A 23861-nucleotide genomic window follows, 5' to 3' on the forward strand; every position below is an offset into this window, starting at 1 on the left:
AAGTAAAAATTTTTTTGAAGAAAATTTATAAAATGGTTACAGCGTATATCAGTAGGGAATTGCCAGAAATCTATACCAGATTCAGAAGAGGACATAGAACTAGGAATATCATTGCTGATGTCAGATGGATGTGGACTTAAAGCAGAGACTACCAGAAAGTTGTTTAACTGTGTTTTATTGACTAAGCAAAAACATTGTACTGTGTTTGTCATAACAAATTACGAATAGCATTCTGAAGAACAGGAATTCCAGGACACTTAGTTGGGCTCATCTGGAACTTAAACAGAGACTAAGAGATAGTCATTCAAACAGCAAAAGTATACTGCCTGGTTTAAAACCAAGAAATATGTGTGTTAAGATTGAATCTATTTTATGACAATTATTCAATCTGTATGCTAAGCAAATAATCTGAGAAGCTGGAATATTTGAAGAACACACAACATTGAGATAACTCATTAATAAGTGAAAGGGACTTGAAACACTTATTAATGAAGATCAAAGCCTACAGCCTTCTGTATTACATCTAAACATAAAAATAAAGATGTATTCAGAACTGAATCAATAAGCAACAACATGATAAACAGAGAGAAGATTGATGTTGGCAAAAATTTCATTTTACTTGAATTCATAATCATCATCCATGGGAGCAGCAGTCAATAAATCAAACATTAGTGCATTGAGCTAATCTGTTCCAGAAGACCTCTTTAAAGTGTTAAAAAGTAAAGATGTCAGTTTCAGGACTAATGTGTGCCTGACCCATGCTATGATATTTTCAGTCACCTCATATGCATATGAAAGCTATAAAACAAATAAGGAATACTGATGAAATGATTCATTGAATGATATTAGTGAAGAATATTGAATATACCATGGACTGCTAGAAAAATGAAGACACCTATCTTGGACCTACAGCCAGAAATCTCCTTAGAAGCAAGGATAGAGAGATTTTTTTTCTCACTATTTTGGACATCTTTTCAGGAGGGACCAGTACATCATGCTTCATAAAGTAGGAGGTTAATGAAAAAGAGGAAGACCCTCAAGAAGATGAATTCAGGCTGCAACAATGAGCTCAAGAATAGCAGTGACTGTGAAGATGATGCAGAACTGGGCAGTATTTTACATATGATTGCTATTAGTCATTACCAACTCAACAATGCCTAACAACAGCATCAACAGTCCAGAAAACATGAGTATAGTGCACATGTTTACCCAAATATCCATAATCTATGTGTCCTGCTTTCAGTTCTTGTCCACCAATATATTTATCTTTATCTTAGTTTGGAAAACCAAGTGGAGTTGAGCCTCTTATTTGTGATGCCACTCTGCAACCCTTTCTATTATATGTTGTTCTTTGTCATCAGCAAAATCTGCCCTGAAGAGTAACTACAGAAGAGGGACTACTATGAATATGCCTGTTGACCATTTATACTGTGTGTATGTAATTCATTTCATGATCATCTTTTCAATTTCTCTCTCTCTCTCTCTTTTATATATACAATTCTCTGGCATGTCAGAAGAACCATATGGAATTAATAATCTTTATGATCACTATTATTATTATTTTTATAGCAAATAAGGACCACATCTGCTTTTACTCCCAATGCATTTTCTCACTATGTGAATTTCATTTCATGTTACCACCAGTTAAAGTGGGTTAATTATGATAACACCTCTTGCTGTGGGTTATCTAGATCCCAATTCTCCCATGTTGTTGTTGCTGTCAGGTTCCATTGAGTCAGCTCCAACTCATAACAACCCTCAGTACAACAGAGTAAAACACTGCCCACTCCTGTGCCAGCTTCACAATCCCTACTTACTATACCTGAGCCCATCATTGTAGCCCCTATGTAATGCCTTCCAACCTGAGAGGCTCATCTTTCAGTGAAGCAGTGTGAAGTCAAACAAATTACAGCCTGCATCCCTGGTTGAAGGCAGATAAGTAAATACAATAACTCAGTTCCATAAGAACTGAATAGAATGAAAGCTTCAACTATTACTCCCACTCTGGTTAAGCCAGATAGGACCTGGGTTGGAGGCAGATAAGTAAACATTATAACTCAGTTCTTTAAGAACTGAATGGAATGAAAGGTCAATTTACACATTGTCTCCATGATCTCCCCTAGAAACAGGTGATAATTTTAATCTGCTTAGGGAGACAACTTGAAAAGTGACCTTTGCCCAGGGACATGCTCAGTGAGACAAACAGGAACAAAGTTGCTGGGAACTGACATTCTCCCCTCTGCCTAAACCCTGATCAGCTGATGGCAGGAAGCCAGTGTGACTCATCCCAAGCACACTGCATTAAAAAATGACTGTCCCTTTAAACCAAGGCAAAGGAAATTTCAGGCAATCCTTGACAAATTCACGCCCAAATTCCTGAAGTTTTTATGAATATATATATAACCCCCTCTACTGAAACTTACAAAAACTGTAACCTAAGCACCATTTGGGGAGTCAGATTTGGATATGGACCTCTGTCTCTTTGCATTGCTGCTTTGCAATAAATAATTTTATCTTCTCTGAATCACTCGGTGTGTAAACTGTTTTGGCCTGACTGCGCACCGGGCAGGGTCCCATGTTTGGTCCGATTTCTGAGCACTATATCACACAGTGTTTCAGGGCTGTTCATAAACTTTTCCTGTAATATATCAGACAGTGTTTCACTGATATTCATAAGGTTTCACTGGCCAATTCTTTTAGAAGTGGATGGTCCCTTCCTTCTTCCAAGTCCGTCTTAGTCTGGAAGGTTTGGTGAAACTTGTCCATCATGGGTGACCCTGATGGTATTAGCAATACCAGTGACATAGCCTTCAGCTTCACAGCAACATGCAAGCCACCACAGTATGACAAACTGACAGATGAGAAATTCTTCCATGGCAAAGTGATTATTATTGAATACCTTATATGTATGGCCAACCTCTAATCCTAGAATCTAATGTTGAGACTGTCTATTCTGATTTTACCACTGGTATTAAGTACTATATCAGTCAAGGTCCCAAAAGAAAAAAAAAAAAAAAAAAAAAAATCAACATCTTCAGAGAAGGATAATATAAGGAAATTTATTTACAAAGAAACCATTTATAAATGTAAGAGTATAGGGAAACCACAAAGGAATGTGTTGTAAACTAGATGAGTAGCAGCCAAACTATTACCACCAATTCACATGTAGAAATGACCTATTAGTTAAGACAGTAGGAGAAAATTGTGTAGAGCAGGCTGCTTTGGTAGGAATGCAACATCATTCAAAGCACATAGCCAGCCTGTGCTGACTTTGAAGGAGGGAGCAAGAAAATAAACAGTTTGACTTTACTTTCTTCCCTCTAATCTCTTGCCAAAATACCATAACAGCCAAATGCAACTGGAAGCCAGAGGATATAAGGTTCTATTGATATAGTTCACACAGGTTATCTTCTTGAGCCAGAAAACAGGTGCAGAAAACTGGATAGTTGATCTGGGTCATATGGAAGATACCCAGTATGTTTTTTATTCAGTTTCCTAAAAGCCTAAAATAGTTTGATGAATCCAATCTCTCTTCAATTTGTTTGATGATGAAAGGATAGAAATTTTATTGAGTGCAAATATGAATGAATGGTGACATGAATAGTGTTTTGTGTCATGTCTGTTTCTTCAGTCTTTTTACTCCAACAGTGCTTTCATCTCTTCTGTTTACATTGCTGACAATCTATGAATTCCTGACTTCATTACTTCATTCTTTCTTCTCTCTGCATCTGCTTTTCTTGAGAATATAAAAGGGAACTCAGAAATAGAAAATTCTCAATGAAGTTGATAAGCTACCATACATTGGCTATGAAATATATACGTACAATGGCAACTTCAAGAACAGATGTTTGTGGGTAATTGAGCCCACATCTCTACAGTTAGTTTCAAATAACACTCATTTATTCTAGAAGAACTTCTGCATTCTCATATTGCCCACTGGTGGTCACCAGATGGAGAAAGGCTTGCCTTCCTGATGATAAATGACTCCTTGGTGCCTAACATGGTTATCCCTCGGTTTACTGGAGCATTGTATCCCAAAGGAAAGCAATATCCATATCCTAAGGTAAGTAATGTGGAAGAGCTAATTTGTGCCCTGTCTTTGCAGCAGTCAGCTGATCGATAGTATTATTGGTCCATGAACAATTTGTCTTTGGAGAGGAGGAAAACAGAGAAAAAGTTTCACTTGTCAGCAGACACATCATTTTATACCTTGCAGATATTTGTATATGGTACCTGCATATAAGGAGGTAAAGATGCTTTGGAGAGGGAGAATTTTCATTTGTATAGCATTACTTTTCCTTTCAATGGACATCTGTGACTTGTTAATAGGTGATATAAGGAAGGACAAAGTGCCATGGTCCAATAAGCTATAACTTCTAGGATTAAAAATAATAATAATAATAATAATTTTATTTAGTTGATTTTCTAGCACACTTAATATACTATATGTTAATGTGTACTATAAATCCCCAATAAAGAATAAGTTATGTGTAAAGAATTCCCAATAAAGAATACACTAAACATAGAATATCGATAAAGGACAGAGTAAGTATAAAGAAAATATTAGTAGTAGCATTATTTTCACAAAGTATACTCTGGAGGGGGAGGGCTCCGGTGGCATAGTACCTAAGGCATTTGACTGCTAACAAGGGCTGGAAATTCAAACACAAGCCATTCCTTGGAAGGAAGACTGGACAATCTACTTCTGTAGACATACCACCTCAGAAACCAAGGCAGGGGTCACTATGAGTCAGAATCAAGTGTAGAACAGTGAGATTTTTTTTTTATTTTAATACTCTTAGCATTCATAAAATGCTATGCTAAGGTATGGCCATAGCCAGGGATGGCTAGGTGAAAGCAAATTATTTTACTGGGTGAGGAGAATATGGACTAGACAAGAAAATATTTTCAGTATTGTGTGTGGCCCTCTACCAGCAAGCTGAAAATTTATATGGAGTATTTTTCGATTGTATGCCACCTTTAATTACTCAAAGTACCTTTTTTATTTGATTATTTTTCCCATGTTTATATTCATGTTTATTAACAAAGGAAAAGGCTCATGAGTGAGGCCATGAAAGCACTAATCATCTAAAGATCTTGTAGAACACATTTCAAAAATTCCATGTTACACAGTTGAGCTCTTAAGTAGATGAGAAATAGCTGCAGTTTTTGTTTAGAAGCCAATTCTAAGCCATTCCTTCAGTAAGTTGTATTTTGAATTGTCCAAGCATGATGGGTTTTATGCCATTCATTTATGGATTATATTAATCGGGCAAGGTATCTGACAAATTACACATCAAAATTGTTGCATTAAGTCTGTAATAAAGGTGTGTTGGGGGTGGGTTGGTGAAGTCATTCATATGTCCTTATTCTGATTAGCACCCACAGGATTCAAGTTACCCAAGGAGCAAAAATAAAGGCTTGAATGTAGAGAGTCAGAAACAAGATGAGTGTTTTTATCACAGAGATATTCTAAACTGACTGTCTTCCTTTCTTCTTTCCTTTTCCACCCCCATCTTCCTTCCATAGGTTTATATGCACATTTTCACAGTTTGTATTTTCTTGAACTTTCATAGATGTTGATGCTTTTCTACATTAATTCTCATTCTTTTGTATGCTCCTTGTGCTTGTGTTTGTTTCTGAGTGTTGTTGACTAGTTGAGGAGACTTCTTCAAATCCTGTAAAAACCTACTATTGTAACCAACACACTTGTGATATTAAATTGTAGTATTAGGTTTATAGCAAGGAATAGCAGGATTTAGAAGAATCTGATCCCATGATTACAAAATGTTACAGTTAGCGTCAGCTCTGGGCATAGATTAGAAGGTACATATAGTCAGTGATCTTTAGATGGAAATGTCAATTTGCTATAACACATCAATAAACACTTCAGCAAGAGATTTGTTTTATACTGAAAAAGAACTTAAGACTTAAGATTTAGCCTTTTTGTTTGGCTGTGTGACAGTACATATTTGTATAGTATAACCAAATTTTTCATTCAGAGAAACACTTTTCAGTGTTTCAGATTGCGATATGACAGAAATTAAAATGAAATATTTTAATTATTACATCATTTCATTTACTTATGATGATGAAAGTTCACCTGATAATTTAAATAGAAAATGGAGAGTAAGTGGCATATTATGAAAATCAATTTGCAATTTAATAAGATATGTCAATAGGTAACGTATACACATAGAGCTGCACAGTTTGTGCACTGCACAAAAGAGAGCTAAAATAAGCTCCAAGGGGAAGGCAACATTTTGTGATCAATTTCCCCAGAAGAGTCAGGATATTGTGATTCACCCAAAAAAAACATATGTGTTTACTCACCTTTAAGTTGCCTTCTCAATTAGTGTTTGAACTTGAATATTCCTAGCCAAACCAAAACCAAACCCACTGGTATTGAGTTGAAACTGACTCATAGCGACCCCTCCTTGGGTTTCGAAGACAGTATCACTATGGAAGTAGATTGCTCAACTTTCCTTCCAAAGAGTGGCTGGTGGGTTTGAACCGCCAGCCTTTTGGTTAGCAGTCAAATGCCTTAGGTACTATGCTAACAGAGCTCCTTGGATATCCCTAGTCCTCATAATTTCATCAAGATTGTTCCAAAAAAAAAATGAATAAATATATCTGAGAAAATTGAAATTTGTCTGGAGTAATTTAAAAGTAATTAGTAATTTAGTAAGCTGCCAACCAAAGATAATGTGTTGTTATTATTTAGTTTATTTAATAAGATTTAACTAATATGATTTATAGTTAAGATAGCCATAGAAATCTTAATAGCAATAGTAATAGTAACAATAACCAAATCAAAAAACCAAACTCACTGCCATTGAGTCATTTCTGACTCATAGTGACCACCATTTGGTTTCTGAGGCTGTAAATCTTTGTGGAAGTAGATCGTCCTGTGTTCCTCCTGTGGAGTGACTATGGAGTTTGAACTGCTGACCTACCAGTTAGTAGTCAAGGACCTTATCAACCACACTACCAGAGCTCTAGTAATGATAACAATGCTAATAATTTTTACTAATTTTTTTAAATCACATGATTTCTGTTCTCATAAAATGATGTTTTTTTTCAGAGTGACTTTTCTTTTTTTTATTTGTTTGGTCCTCATCACAATTGTCTCTGTTATGCAAGTGGGCAAACAGAGATCTTAGAAGGCTATAAGGTTTTTTTTTTTTTTTTAAGTCAAAGTCACAGATGTTGCCTTAAAAAAAAAAAAAAAAAAAAAAAAAAAAACCCTCAAATTTATTGTTTCCATTCCTCTTTATACAACTACCAAAGGAAAATGTGTGATGCAGAAGAAGTGGCTAGAATCAAAACATGTTACAGTCAATAACTATTTGCGGAGCTCTGTTTTCTCTATTTACTGCTAATAACTTAGTGATATATGTGTATATGCTCAAATAGTCTCACATCTGTTAGATATAGGCATATGTGATGATGAAGTTCCTGAGTGTTAACAGCTACCATCGAAAGTATAGAATATAAAGAAGATTAAATGTATAAAAATGTATTGTAGATGCCAAAGCCAAGAGAGAATTCTAAGTTCTCAGGTTGATTTATGTAGAAATACCTTTCCAGTTACTTAAGACAACAAGACTCAAAGAAAGTAAGTTTTAGCTCTGGTTCTTGTTCTCAGAATAAATTTCAGTTTCATTTTGGTTATGTTACTTGAATTTTCAAGGCCTCATTATTCCCTACTCTGTTTTTTTTGAGAATGTCGCTTTCTTAGTAACAAATGGATTGTTTTGACTTGCTCTTACTTAAAGCATAGACTTTCAAAAAGTGGTACTTTAGAAATTGAAGTAACTCATAGAGTTCATACTAAATTGTGTTTCAAATTAAACTAGATTAAAATGAGTGCAGCAAATATCCAATGTGGTTAGATTTACTAATGAAATACTTACCCTAACCAAATACATTTGTATTTTACTTAATTCAGCATGATTCTGAACTCATAAAATATCCTATCATTAGCAACTCAGCACAAAAGAGATGCACAGTTCCATCTCAGTAACCTCAGGTTAATCTCCTTAATTAAAACATTATGTTGTTTAATGACAATTTACTTGCCAGTAAAATAAGGTTAATTATTATTGAGGCTTGTGCTTCAGAATCATAGAAGAAAAAAATCTGTTATTTGCAGTCTTTGTGGCAAATGTGGCTGTAAAAGGCAAATAGATAAACCCTGCTAATTTGCAAAGTATTGAAACAATTCAAATATTAAAGGTACAAATGAACTTGTAATGTATGTTTATTGCAGAACTCTATGGAAATATAAAAATCTAGCTGTCTATTATAACTGAAGATATAACTATCTTTAGTGACATTATAGAATGCCGAACGGCTGAATTTTGGAGACTGCATGATTGGTTGAGCTATTCATTTTATGTGTAAAAACTGTCCCCAAGTGTACACCATTTTTAATTTGTGTTCAAGTAGGAGATAATTAAGATCTAAGCAGTCCTCTAAAGTGTAGGGTTACAGTGCTACTGACATGAAAAACTGCCTTAAATATGCTAATAACCACATATATATTTGACAAAGTATGTAATACAATTGTGCATCATTGTTGAAAGTTCATGGAGAGATCAAATTTAATACCCTTTTAGTGAACTATAAAGATATAAACACAGCATATCATTAACTAAAACACTAAGATTTTGCATTTTAATAATAACTATCATTTTGTTGTTGTTCAACTGCTACCATACTGTTACTAAATATCCCATAATTTTTAAAGTATCAACTTTAATTTGCAAATGTACACACTTCTAGTGACTTTTTATAAAGTCATTTTCTATGTTAGACCTTGTAGCAAAACTATCAGATAGTTTTACCTACAGAAGGGAAACCATTAGTTCAAAAGTTCTGATCTATTCCTAGAGAAATGTAGGTTTCATCTTTGAATATTAAATGAAATAATTCTTGAGGATCTTCGAAGACCTGCCCATGTCTATATATTAAGTAATAACAAATTCAAAATTTGAACATGAATATTTCTTACACAAAATTTAAGGCAAAATAGATCTAAAAATTTGGTCCCTGTGCCAGCAGTATTATGTAGGAACTCAACTTTCTAGAAACTCCAATTATGTGTGTGTATGTGTATGTGTGTGTATGTGTGTGTGTATGCCAGCACTTTATAACATTTTGCCTACTAATTACCTAGGTTCTTGTTAAGACACAGATTTTGTAGCCCACACCCAGGGATCCTGATTCACTAACTCTGATGTGAAGGCCATGTATTTGGATTTCTAAGATTCCAAGTAATGCAGACACTGTTGGTAAGGGAACCACACTTTGAGCGGCAATGATAAATACTGTGACCCAGCTCTAAATCTGGACATGCCTGATCAAATAAGAAAAAATGGTCAGATTAAAGAGAAATGGTTAAAGGCAACATTTTCAGGGAAGAAAATGGTATTTAAATTGAAACAAGAGTGATAACAAAGGGCTTTTTTTTTTGTATGTGTTTGAGAGGTCTGATGGTATAGTGCCTAAGGCATTTGACTGCTAACCAGAAGGCTGGCAATTCAAACCCACAGCCAATCTACTTCCTTAGACATTCTGCCTCAGAAACCCAAGGAGGGGTCACTATGAGTCGGGCCCACTTGACGGCAATGAGTTGATTTTTGGTTTGTTTTTGTTATAAATATATCTATTGGACAATTTTTACCTATACAGTCTTTTACAGGTGAGCAGATTATTGACAGCAAGTGCATTAATCAGCTATGCAACCCTACCATTAAACAAGGAGCTCTTCCATCACCATAAACTGAAATTCAGTATTCCATAAGCAATAACCATCACTCCCTATTTCCCTCTCCAGTCTGTCATTGGTAGCCACTAAGAAACTTTGCCTGTTCTTGTATTTTTATATAAGTGAGGCTATATAATATTTGTCCTTTTGTGACTGGTTTATTTCACTCAGCATAATATTTTTCAAGATCCATCCGTACTATAGCATATATCAAGACTTCATTTCTCTTACTGTGTGAGTAGTATTCTATTGTGTGTAAGTACCATACTTTGTTCATCCATTCACCCTTTGATGGGCTTTTAGGTTTTTTCCACCTTTTGGAGTAGCTGCTGAGGGTGCTTGTGTACAGTGAAACACTTCATGGGTTTTGGTTTCTTAGTTTGGAAGTTTAAGGTTGTGGCTTCCTGGCACATCTTAGTTAAACTGGTCTCATAAGGTGTTTGGTGTTTGTATTCTACCGCCTAGCTCATTGATAGTGCCAGGGCTCTTAAAAGCTTTAAAAAAGCTGTTTGACATACAAAAATTGATCTCTATTTACCTGGCATAACATAGGAAGACAGAGAGTCAGGAATAAGAGAATATAGAATGTGTGGCTAATTGCCTCTATGAACAATTGCTTCCTTTACCATGAGATCAGTTCTCCTTTGCCTAGTTACCATTACTGAGTATTTTGATCAAATATTCTATAGAAGAATCTTGATCAAAAAAAGGGGAATGCAGAATAAAATTTCAACTTCTCATGGCCTCCAAAATTTCTGGAACCATAGAGGCTGGATGAATCCCTGAAACTATTACCTTGAATTTATCTTTTAGATTTAAATATAACTTAAACCTAATATATCCCTTAAAGTCTTTTTAAGACCCATAAATAGTTTACCATAACTAGCAAAGAATATCTGTCTTGAACACTGTGCTCTTTTAAGATTTATCTATATAAGACCTAATTAGCAACAGCAACTTGAAACATTAGATAGGAAACAAGGGGTAATGATGTTAACAGGGAATGAACTATTTGAAAAAGGAAGGTGAGAATAGTTGCACAACTTGAAAAATGTAATAAACGTCACTGAATTGTTAATGGAGAAATTATTGAATTGGTGTATGTTCCCAACAACAACAATACAAAGAAAATAAAGTATTAAATAATGAAAGTAGGGTTCTTCTCAAAGTATTAGAAAGCTAAGTTCTTAAGGACAAATGTTAACACATTCTGGGGGTTCCAGAGAAATTAAACTAGCGATGAAGTGTGAATCTCTTTTGATAACCTAACAAAAGAGTTATTGAGGAACTATCACTGATGATTGATGGAATGTATGATGTTATTTCTGGTTCTGATTTGGCTCTGAGTTCTTTCAATGGCAATTCTTTGAACATGGAACTTCCTTTGCCCTCTTTAAATCAGTTTTATCATTTTCTATAGGTTTTTGCCAGGTATTTTAACTCAACTAACTTTTATTTCCTTCTCCTTTTCTCCAAATGTCATGCAGTCTTCTCTTAAAGCATCAGGCTTTATATCACAATGATAATGGAGAATTGTTTAGGAGCACACTGACCCACAAGTGATTCAGTAAATCACTTATTCATGTGCACATTCATTCAACAAATAGCTACTGAATAATTGGAAACTACTTCAGATATATTGGTGAAAGTTCCAGTCCTTGCCCTTAAGAGCTCACAGTACATTTAGAAAAAATAACTTTGAAGGCCGTTACCTGGGAATAAAATGAAGGAAAACGACCTCATTTCAGTGCAGTGTCCCTTGGGTTTAAATACTGGCTCCCTCAGTTGCTAGACATTTCACCTGGCATGATTGGCTTAGTGTCTCCATTTTCACCTGGAAAATGGGCATAGCAATATCTTAGGACTGTACTGAAAACCAAACTTAACCCATTGCCAACTCATAGTGACCCCCATTGGGTTTCTGAGATGGTAAATCTTTATAGAAGTACATTGCCAGGTCTCCCTTCCATGGAATAGGTGGTGGGTTTGAACCACCAGCCTTCTGGTTAGCAGTCAAATGCTTTAGGCACTATGCCTACTAGGTACATTTAATGAGATATTCATGTAATGCCCTGCCTAACAACAACAGCAGCTACATATTCCTGCCACATAGTAACTGCTACATGTGCTAGTTATTATTTAATAAAATTGTGATTCATTAAACTCAATGGCAGGTTATTAACATTGCTACTTTTCACTTAGTTGCTTAGGTGAGGGTAGTTTATTTCACACCCACCTTTCAATAGTCATTTATATAATTGTGTCACCCTGTCTAGAAATTATTGAAATTCAAAAGAATTCTAGGAGTTAAAACCAATGAAAGAAATTAAGGATTATGAAATTTCAAGCATGTAACATCTCAATCAAATAAGTTTCCTTTTTTCTTTTTCTTCCTTTTTTTCATTAGCCAAGTCTTCTTTCCATTTCATTTCATGTCCTATAATGTGAGTAGCTGTTTGATTTACCAGTTGTTTTCTAAAGCCAGCCTTTCTGGTACCATTCTAGGAAAAGAACACAATAGCACTTTCTAATGAATAAAGTCATCATGATTTTCTATCACCTTTAATTGTCTTTGACTAAAATGCCTGAGAAGCAGCAATTTGAGAAAACAATGGAAAGCAATCAAGTTGTTGAATTTAAAATCATTTCTACTTTAGTGAAATTAAGCTTTTTTCCCACTCACACAAAAAAAGTAAAAGAAATCAAAATGCAATCACTTTATTTCTCAATATGCTCTACTTCTTAATGTATTTTCCTTACAATTTTCATTTTCTCAAAGGCAGGTCAAGTGAACCCAACAATAAAATTATACGTTGTAAACCTATATGGACCAACTCATACTTTGGAACTCATGCCACCCGACAGCTTTAAATCAAGGTAGGCAATTTCAATTTCACTTTTACAGGGAGATAGATATTTTCATTCCAATTATCATTTCTTTGCAATTTAGAAAGTGATGTGATCAGCTTAACAAATTCACTTGAAAATAAAGCTAGGGTTGCCTCCATTAGTTTAGAAATGAAGTCATTCTGGATCCTTGGCTGTTCCCAAGAAGGTTTTAAAGTTTCAAAGTGATTAGCAGCAGCACAAAATGACTCAAGTTACTGATACCAAAAATTGAGCCTTTTACAGATTATATGATAGAGCAATGGGGACAAAAAATAAATTTCCCTTGAATTTTCTTCCTGAAAATTGTTTCTGCATTTCTTAAATGGTACTCTTTAAAATAGTACACTCTTTTAAAAATGTGTAGATTTTTTTTTTTTTCCCAATGTTCTCTCCACAGCTTGCCAGTGACTCCCTAGCAATCTTGCCCATGCAGAGAAATGTAATGAGATTTTGTTTAAAAATGTCAGACATAAAAATCCTTCATATTTAAGAAAATTGAGTAGGGGTGACATCTGCAATAACTGATTCAAGTAAAAATCCCATCAAATGCTGTTTCCTTGTTGATTATGTTATATGACTGTTTCTAATGAGTTCACAAGAGGGGATATGAAAGTGTCATGAATTACCAAAATATCTATAGGCAGAATAAATTGCCATTTATTTCAGTATTAATTAAGTATATACCCCCTTTAATATTTGTGACCAAATATTAAATATTTAATTATTAAAATTAAATAAATTTATTAAAAATTTATTAAAATAAATTTTTATTAAAATAAAATAAAAATTTATTAAAAATAAATAAAACATTACCAAATTAGTCACCTATTGTAAAATCTTATAAACTAGCTAATATAGTGGGTCTACTAGGAGTGAAATAGAATCCTGTGAGGAAAAGGATGTAGTTCAAGCATATTTGTTTAGCAATGAATTTTATCTTCATTTTGGAGAAAGTCTTGTAATATCTTATCTATACCATATGCATAACAATCTTCCTTCTTCTGCCCTATAACATTATGTAAGTACCAGTGAAGTATGCAAAATACATCAAAGTATAAAATAAAAATAAAAATTTATATCAAAACTTGTATATTGAAATATTCTCCATGCTTCAGTTTTAGAGAAATTCATGTCCTTTTTTTTATTAGTTCTTTCTGAAAGTTTATAGAAAAGAAGTATAATCAATGGGTTTTAGAACACATGCATCTATCCCCTCTTAGCACAAACATTACATGAAGGGACCTAGAGACTCACAGAAACATGAACAAAACAAATACAATCCATGGTGTGAATAAAAGAATGAAACTGGATGCATTCAATTAGCTGCAAAGAAGATAGGAAGAAAAATAAATCTTCCTTTTCCTGGATTTTAAGGTTATTAATATTGCTAGTACTTGCTATTAATACTTGAGACATGGAAATTTGCTAGGATGTCTCATGCTCTCCTAGTTAGATGCTTGAAATTTATAACAGCATATTATTTTTTAGAATATATCCATCAGGGTTTTAGAAATAAATAAAAAAAAGATGACACACTATAAAGGAGTAATTAAGATGTAGTAAATTATTATTAACAAAACCATGGAGAATTTAAAGGAGAAAATGATAGGATCTGAGGAAGTAACATGGATTCTGCAACTGTAGAAAACTAATACTGCCCCAGAACTGAAGGGTCAAAGTGGTGGGCACACTCAGAAAACTTTATGGTATCTATTATTGAAGGGCAGGAAGGAGTAGGAGCTGTGCACTTTAGTAATATTAGCACCCTATGATCTCCAAGCCACATCAAATTATTTTCATTTTTTTTTAAATGGAAAAATACAGGCATACCTCAGAAATATTGTGGATTTGGTTCCACACCATCACAATAAAGCAAATGTTGTAATAAAGTGAGTCACACATTCTTTGGTTTCCCAATGCATATAAAAATTATGTATACACTACACTCTGGTCTATGAAGTGTACAAGAGGATTATAAAAATGTTTGAAATACTGTGAGAATTATAAAAATATGATTCAGAGACATAAAGTGAGCAAGCACATTATTGGAAAAATGGTGCTGATAGACTTGCTTGACACATGATTGGCACAGAACTTCAGTTTAAGAAAAATGCAGTATTTGCAAAGTGTAATAAAGTGAAATGCAATGAAGTGAGGTAAACCTGTATGAAAATACGTAAATTGATTAAAGCCACCAATACCGTCTCTTCATTTTTTTTGGCGTTTGTTTTGAATTTATCATTTAATTACCAATATCATATGAAATATTGTCTAAATGTTCAATAATAGAATACCCAAATGTAAAATTTTTTTTGGTGTTCTAGTAAAACATCTACTATAGCTCATATTACCTTCAGATTATAAGAACTGCCAATCAGTAAGTAAACTATATTCTATTACTTGGGGTAGTCAAGAACAATCCTTTTATCTTTTTATACTTTCTATTTTCCTGAACTTTAATTATGACAATCCCATAACTTTCTACTCTCTAATAAAACCACCCAGTAAAAGTCCCTGGATGGCTTAAATGGTTAAGCATTTAACTACTTGTCCAAAGGTTGGCAGTTCGCACCCACATAGGGGCACCTCAAAGACAGGCCTGGCAGTTTACTTCCGAAAGGTCAAAGCCCTGAAAATTCTTTGGAGCACAATTGTACTCTGCACAATAGGGTTATCATGAGTTGGACTCCACTCCATGGCAATTAAAAACAAATTTAAAATGACAAAAGCAACATTTAAATACATGTAGCCTACATCTCAGAAACATTGAAGGAATATCTGAGTTTCCCAAGAAAACATAATTCATAAATTTATCTGTGTTTGTGGGAATATCTTAAAATATCCTGTTTCACTAATAAACAGCTCTTAAGTGAAGTTTTTTGAGGGCAAAGAGTCCCTGAGTGGTTCAAGCACTTAAAGTGCTGACCAGCTAATTGAAAGATTTGACAGTTCAAATCCATCCAGAGGGATTTAAAAATAATGGTCTGGTAATCTACTACTGAGAAATTAGCCATTGAAAATCCTAGGAACACAGTTTTACACTAACACAAATGAGGTCACCAGGAGTCGCAATCAACTCAGAGACTGCTTTTTTTTTTTTTGTCAGTTTATTGTTGTTTGGCATGTTTATATGTTTTATGGGCAATAACAATGAGATTTCCATGAATATCCAAAAAATATACTTATGAGTGGAAATATTAGATTCTGTGGAAAAAATAATATCAACGTAACTAATTTGCACAAAGATTATGCTGTAAAAACAGAGTAGTGATTGGACGAGAAGCCAGTGAAAAAACATGTTGACAGCTAACACATACCTGTCCACTGGTGATACTGGGACTTCCATTAAACATAATCTCATGGACAGTTAAATCTTCTGTATCAGACCACCTGTTGTTGTCATTGAGTTGGCTCTGACTCATAGGTATCCTAGGTACAGGAGAATGAAACCCTGCCTAGTCATTGCCATCATCACCAATCATCACAATCCTTGTTACACTTGAGCCCATCATTGTAGCCAGTCTGTCAATTCATGTTGTTGAGGATCTTCCCTTTTTGCAGATCCTCCACTTTACCAAGCATGCTATCCTTCTCAAGGGACTGGACCCTTCTGACCAGATGACCAAAGTACAAGAGATGATGTCTGGCTTTTCTTGCTTCCAGGAAGAATTCTGGCTGTACTTTTTCCATGACAGATTTGTTCCTTCTCTTGGCAGTCCATGGAATTTTCAGTATTCTTTGTCAACACCATAATTCAAAGTCATCAACTCTTCTGTAGTTTTCCTTATTAATTGTACAGCTTTCACATGCATATGAAGTGATTGAAAATACCATGGCTTACGACAGGCAAGGGAACACTGGTGGCATAGTGCCTTAGGTATTTGACTGCTAAACCAAAGGCTGGCAGTTCAAACTCACCAGCCACTCCTCAGCTGGAAGAGTGGGCAATCTACTTCCGTGGAAATACCTCCTCAGAAACCCAAGGAGTGGTCGCTATGAGTCAGGACCAACTCAACAGCAGTTGAGTTTGGTTTTTAATTTTTAGGATAGGCACAGCTTAGTCTTCAAAGTGACATCTTTGCTTTTTAAAACTTTAAAGAGGTCTTTTACAGTAGACTTTCCCCGTGCAATACAATGTCTGATTTCATGACTGCTGCTTCCATTGGTGTTGATTGTGCATCCAAGAAAAAATTAAATCTTTGACAACTTTAATCTTTTCTCCATTTATCGATGCTGTTTATTGGCCGAGTTGTGAGAATTTTTGTTTTCTTTCTGTTAAGGTATAATCCATACTGAAGACTATAGTCTTTGATCTTCATTAGTAAATGCTTCAAGTTCTCTTCACTCTCAACAAGCAAGATTGTGTCATCTGGATATCACAGATTGTTAATGATTTTTCCTCCAATCCAAATGCTTTGTTCTTGTTCATATAGTTCAGCTTCTCAGATTGTTTGCTGATTATACTAATTGAATAAGTGTAGTGAAAGGATACAACCCTGACATGCACCCTTCCTGATTTTAAATGATGCACTATTCTCTTTCTCTATTTGAACAACAGCCTCTTAGTGTATGTGCAGGTTCCTCATGAACACAATTAAATGTTCTGGAATTCCCATTCTTCACAATTTGTTATGATCCACATGGTCAAGTGCCTTTGCATAGTCAAGGAAACCCAGGTAAACATCTTTGTGGTATTCTTTGCTTGCAGCCAAGATACATCTGACATCTACTTCTGAATCCAGCTCAAATTTCTGGCAGTTCCCAGTGAATGTACTGCTGCAACTACTTTTGAATTATCTTCAGCAAAATTTTATTTGCATGGGGTAATTATGATATTGGTTGATAATTTCCACGTTCTGATGGATCATCTTTCTTTGGAATGGGTACAAGTATCATTTCCTTCCAATCACTTGGCTATGTAGCCATCTTCCAAATTTCTTGGCATAAATGAGTAAGCACCTCCAGCAATGCTTCTGTTTGTTTGTTGAAACTCAACAAACCCATATCGCAACAGGTATACCATCAATTCTTGGAGCTGTTTTTTTTTTTTTTTTTAACCAGTTTCTTCAGTGCAGCTTGGACTTCTTCCTTCAATACCATTGGTCTTGATCATGTGGTACCTCCTGAAATAATTGGACATTGACTAATTCTTATTTGATACAGTGACTGTGTATTCCTTCCATCTTCTTTTAATACTTTATGCATCATTCAATATTTTGCCAATAGAATCCTTCAATGTCGCAATTCAATGCTTGAAGTTTCTTTTCAGTTCCTTCAGCTTGAGAAAGGCCAAGAGTTTTCTTCTCTTTTTGTTTTCTAACTCCAGGTGTTTGCACATTTCATTATAATACTTTACTTTGTCTCTTCTGTCACCCTTTTAAATCTGTTCAACTCTTTTATATCATCATTTCTTCCATTCTCTTTAGCTGCTTTCTGTTCAAGAATAAGTTTCACAATGTACAGGCAAGTGAGTTAAACATTTACCTCAAGTAGACACACGCCCTGGAGAGAACAATCATGGGAGAAGGAAGGGCTGCTTATGCACAGGGAGACAGCTCAGGGCGCAGGAGAGTATGGAGGGATGGACACTTGGAAGAGGTAACTGTGGGGAGGAAGTGGGAGGGGAGCTGTTGCATTGTAAATTTTGGTCAATGACATGAGACAAAGTATATGTGAACTGCTGTATGAAAAGTGAATTTACTCTGTAAATCTTCACCCAAATCAAAATAAAATTAAAAGAAAAAAAAAGATTTCTTCAGGGGGAAAAAAAAAAAAAGAGCAAGTTTCAGAGGCTCATCTGACATCTATTTTTGTCTTTCCTTCCTTTCTTGTGTTTTTAATGATGTTTGTTTTCTTCATGTGTGATGTCCTTGATGTCATTCCACAACTCCTCTGGTTTTTGGTCATTGGTGTTCAATGTGTCAAGTCTATTCTTCACATGGTCTCTAAATTCAGGTGAGATGTAATCAAGATCATATTTTTGCTCTCATTCACTTGTTTTAATTTTCTTCATCTTCATCTTGAATTTACATGTGAGTAATTGATGGTCTGTTACATAGTCATCTTCTGGCTTTGTTTTGGTTGATGGTATTGAGTTTCTCCATTACCTCTTTGCACAGATGTAGTCGATCTGATTACCATCTGGTAAAGTCCACACGTATATCTGTTATTTATATTGCTGAAAAAAGGTATTTGCAATAAAGAAGGCATCGATCTTGCAAAATTCTATCATACTATCTCTGGCATTTCTATTATTTCTACATATTTCTATCACCAATGCTATATTGCCCAACTACTGATGATTCTTCTTTGTTTCCAATTTTCACATTACGATCACCAGTAACAATCAATACACAATGGTAGTATGTTTGTTCAATTTCAGATTGCAGGAGTTGATAAAAATCTTCCATTTCTTCATCTTTTGTTTTAGTGATTGGTACACAATTTGAGTAATGGTAGTATTAACTGATCTTCCTCATAGGTGTATCCTCATAGGATATTATCTTATCCCTGACATCATTGTACTTCAGGATAGATCTTGAAATGTTCTTTAATGATGAATGTGATGCTATTCTTTTTCAATTTGTCATTCCCAGCCTAGTAGACCATATGATCATCTGATTCATCTAGGATATCTAGGATATCAATCTTTATGCATTCCATTGCATTTTGACAAATTCAAGTTTTCCTACTTTCATACTTTGTACATTCCATGTTCTGATTATTAATGGATGTTTGCAGCTGCTTCTTCCCATTTTGAGTCATGCCCGAACAGCAAATGACTTTCCCAAAACCTTTGCTCCATCCATTTCATTAGGTCGACTCTGAGAAGGCAGCTCTTGCCAAGTCATATTTTGAGTGCCTTCAAACAGTCAGGGCTTATCTTCTGTCACTATATCAAACAATGTTTCAGGTCTATTCATAAAGTGTTCTAGTAATATATCAGACAATGTTTCACTGCTATTCATTAGGCTTTCATTGGCCAATTTTTTCAGAAGTGTATGGCCTTGTCCTTCTTCCTAGTCCTTCTTAGTCTTGAAGCTCTGCTGAAACTTGTCCACCATGGGTGATCCTGCTGGTATTTGTGATATCAGTGGCATAGCCTCCAACCTCAGAGTAACACACAAGCCACCACAGTACAACGAAGTGGCAGACTAGTGGTGGATCAGATCACCTAGCTGATAGAAAGTCTCTGCTGACATGAGTACAGTCTCTCTAGCATGCTTGTTTTTGTCTCTGTGGCTTGAGAGGACCAGATCCTGGAAAATCCAGAGCCATAGAGATTAGAGACAAACAGGAAAGTCAGTTATAAGGAAGGGATATTTATGCTGGTCCCTGATTGTGGAAAACAAGATCTAATGTGTTTATAAATTGGAGTTTCAGGAGGACAAAAACACCAGCAGCAGGTAGGCCATGGAAAGGGGCATTACCAGGTAAGGGCACTTCTCTAGTTTCCTGCTTCTAAGGGGAAGTCTTAACATTTATAAGCAAGCAGAATTAAGTAATATGAATTGTGAAGATATACTAGGATTATGGGTAAATGGAATAAAGGATATTGGATGTGATTAAGTTAACTGATACTTCTTTGTGTTAAGCTCTATTTAAACTTCCATCTGAGGTATTTTCAACAATTCATTTTGGAAATTTCAATGGTTTGAAATTGCCCTAGTAAGATTTTATGGATTCAATTTTCAAGAGAATTGTCACTCTTTAGACTGCTTTTATATGATCAGGGTCTTCCTCAGGAATAGAAAGATGAACTCCAAAATAACCCACAAAAGATTAAAGTTATCTTATAAGCATAAGATATGTTATGTACAATCCTGTAAGAATAAGATCATTTAGTCAAGGAAAAGTATAACTGAATAATCTGATTATTTAATCTAGTAGAAATATGACTATAAATTAATGATTTTTAACTTTCAAATTTGCATTTAAGTTAGTGTTTCATTTTAAAAAAGTTTTTTCACCAGCTTTATGCTGGTTGGTTGGCTTTTGTTTTCCAAATATCAAATCCTCTTTAAAAGTCAAGATTTTTTTCTTGTAGATAATAATCTGTCAAAATCTGTGGAGGCTATAAAAAGTCCTTGCGACATTTCACATGAGGGCTATGTTGAGAGCAACAACACTCAAATGATTATTTAAATTCTGCTTTTTGTTGTTGGTGTTATTTTATATAAAATCATTCATGAGAATTTTCCATCTATATTTGAGCAAAATGTATTATTGAATTTAGCTAATGAAGTTTAGACACATTTGTGACTGAGATTAAGATTCTTCTATATATCTACTCTATCTGGATTTTCCATAAATCCTCCTTGGTTTTGAATTCTTTGATTAACTGTTTACAGTAACCAAGTTAATTTTTACATAACTTTTCAGCAACACTTATACCAGTTAATCAGAAAAATATATTTTCAGAATAAAGTACCCTATTTAGCCCTAATTTTCTTATTGATTATACTACCTACCATCATTTTCCCCATGGTATTTTCTCTAAAGTGAGGGCGGGAAGTGAGCTGAGCAGTTTGGAACAACTGAGGGAGACAAACTTGTCTGTCAGTTTGTCATCTTGTGGTGGCTTATGTGTTGCTGTGACACTGGAGGCTGTGACATCGGTGTTTCAAATACCAGAAGGCTACCCATGGTGGACAAGTTTCAGTGGAACTTCCAGACTAAGACAGACTTGGAAGAAGGAAGAGGCCATCCACATCTCAAAGAATTGGCTAGTGAAAACCTTATGGATAGCAGTGAAACAATGTCTGATATATTACTGGAAAACTTTATGAATAGCTCTGAAACAATGTCTAATATAGTGCCAGAAGATGAGCTCTTTAGGTCAGAAGGCACTCAAAATATGACTGGGAAAGAGCTGCCTCCTCAGAGTAGAGCTGACCTTAATGAAGTGGATAGAGTAAAGCTTTCTGGATGTCTTTTGACATGGCATTACTCAAAATGAATAGAAAAAGCGGCAAACATCCATTAATAATTGGAACATGGAATGTGCAAAGTATGAATCTAGGAAATCTGGAAGTTGTCAAAAATGAAATGGAATGCATAAAGATTGATGTCCTAGGCATTAGAGAGCTCAAATAGACTTGTTCGGGCCATTTTGAATCAGATAACCGTATGATCTACTATGCCAGGAGTGACAAATTGAAGAGGAATGGTGTGGTATTCATCTTCACTAACAATGTTTCAAGATCTGTCCTGAAGTGCAATGCTGATAATGATAGGATAATATCCATATCCCTCCAAGGAAGACCATTTAAAACTATTATTCAAATTTACACACCAATCACCAAAGCCAAAGATGTGGAAATTAAAGATTTTTACCAACTTCTACAGTCTGAAATTGGCTGAACATGCAATCAAGATGTGTTGAGTATCACTGGTGATTGGAATGCAAAAATTGCCAACAAAGAAGAATCACTGGTAGTTGGAAAATATGGCTTTGGTGATAGAAATAATGCTGGAGATCGCATGATAGAATTTTGCAGGACCAATGACTTATTCATTGCAAATACCTTTTCTCAACAACACAAACAGTGGCTATATACATGGACATTGCCAGAATGAGTACAGAGGAATCAGATTGACTACATCTGTGGCAAGAGGTAATAGAGAAGCTCAAAATCTTCAGCCAAACAAGGCCAGGAGATGATAGTGGAACAGACCATCAACTGCTCATATACTCATATGAAGTTGAAGTTGAAGACAATTAAAACAAAACTACAAAATCCAAAATATGACCTTGAATATATTCCTCCTGAATTTAGAGACCATCTAAAGAATGTATTTGATGCATTGAACACCAGTGACTGAAAACCAGAGGAATTGTGGGATGACATCAAGAACATCATCCATGAAGAAAGGAAAAGGCATTAAAAAGACAGGAAAGGAAGAAAAGAACAAAATGGAGGTCAGAAGAGACTCTGAAACTTGTCCTCGAATGGAGAATAGCTAAAGCAAATGGAAGAAATGACTAGATAAAAGAGCTGAATAGAAGATTTCAAAGAGTAGCTTGAGCACAGTCAATTATTATAATGAAATTGCAAAGACCTGGAGTTAGAAAAGCAAAAGAGAACATGCTTGGCATTTCTCAAGCTGCAAGTACTGAAGAAAAAATGTAAGCCTCAAGTTGTAATATTGAAAGATTCTATGGGCAAAATATTGAATGATGCAGGAAACATCAAAAGAAGATAGAAGAAATACACAGAGTCACTGTAGCAAAAATAATTGGTACATGTTTATCTGTTTCAGGAGGTGGCATAAAGTTACAAACCAGTGGTACTGAAGGAAGAAGTTGAAGCTGTACTAAAGGACTTAGCAAAGAACAAGGCTCCAAGAATTGAGAGAATATCCATACAAATGTTTCAACAAATGGATGCTATGCTGGAGGCACTCACTTGTCTATGCTAAGGAATTTGGAAAACAGCTACCTGACTGGAAAAGATCCATATTTGTACCAACTTCAAAGAAAGATGATCCCACAGAATGTGGAAACTATCAAACAATATAATTAAGGTCACATGCAACTAAAATCTTACTAAAGATGATTCAAAAATGGTTGCAGCATTATGTTGACAGAGAACTTCCAGAAATGCAAGCTGGATTCAGAACAGGATGTGGAATGAGAGATTTCATTACTGATATCAAATCGATCTTTGCTGAAAGCAAAGAATATCAGAAAGATGTTTACTTGTGTTTTGTTGACTATGCAAAAGCATTCAACTGTATTGATTGTAGCAAATTATGGATAACATTGAGAAGAATTAGAATTCCAGAAAACTTAATTGTATTCATGAAGAACCTGTACATTGACCACAAGGCTATCATTCAAATAGAACAAGGGGACATTGCATGGTTTAAAATCAGGAAGGGACTGAGTCAGGATTATATCCTTTCACCATATTCATTTAATCTGTATGCTGAGCAAATAATCGGAGAAACTGGACTATATGAAGAAGAACATGGCATCAGGATTGGAGGAACTCATTAACAACCTGTGATATGTTGACGACACAAGTTTGCTTGCTGAAAGTGAGGATGATTTGAAGCAGTTACTTATGAAGATTGAAGACTACAGTCTGTAGTGTGAATTACACCTCAACATAAAGAGGACAAAGATCCTCACAACTGGACCAATAAGCAGCATCACGATAAATGGAGAAAAGATTGAAGCAGTCAAAGACTTCAC

At 35.0% G+C, this 23861-nt stretch overlaps 1 protein-coding gene across 1 annotated transcript in view; it reads left to right on the forward strand.

Annotated features, from left to right (window-relative positions):
* Window positions 1–23861, forward strand: part of DPP10 (dipeptidyl peptidase like 10) — a 1219576-nt gene that overhangs the window by 1021014 nt on the left and 174701 nt on the right. The window contains exons 9-10 of the mRNA XM_007937655.1: window positions 3909–4063; window positions 12552–12649. Of these exons, the coding sequence (XP_007935846.1) occupies window positions 3909–4063; window positions 12552–12649 (253 nt within the window). The remainder of the gene's footprint in view (window positions 1–3908; window positions 4064–12551; window positions 12650–23861) is intronic.

The sequence above is a fragment of the Orycteropus afer genome, unplaced genomic scaffold, assembly GCF_000298275.1.
Source record: "Orycteropus afer afer isolate SDZICR_OR568_19922 unplaced genomic scaffold, OryAfe1.0 scaffold00004, whole genome shotgun sequence".
Taxonomy (NCBI): Eukaryota; Metazoa; Chordata; class Mammalia; order Tubulidentata; family Orycteropodidae; genus Orycteropus; species Orycteropus afer.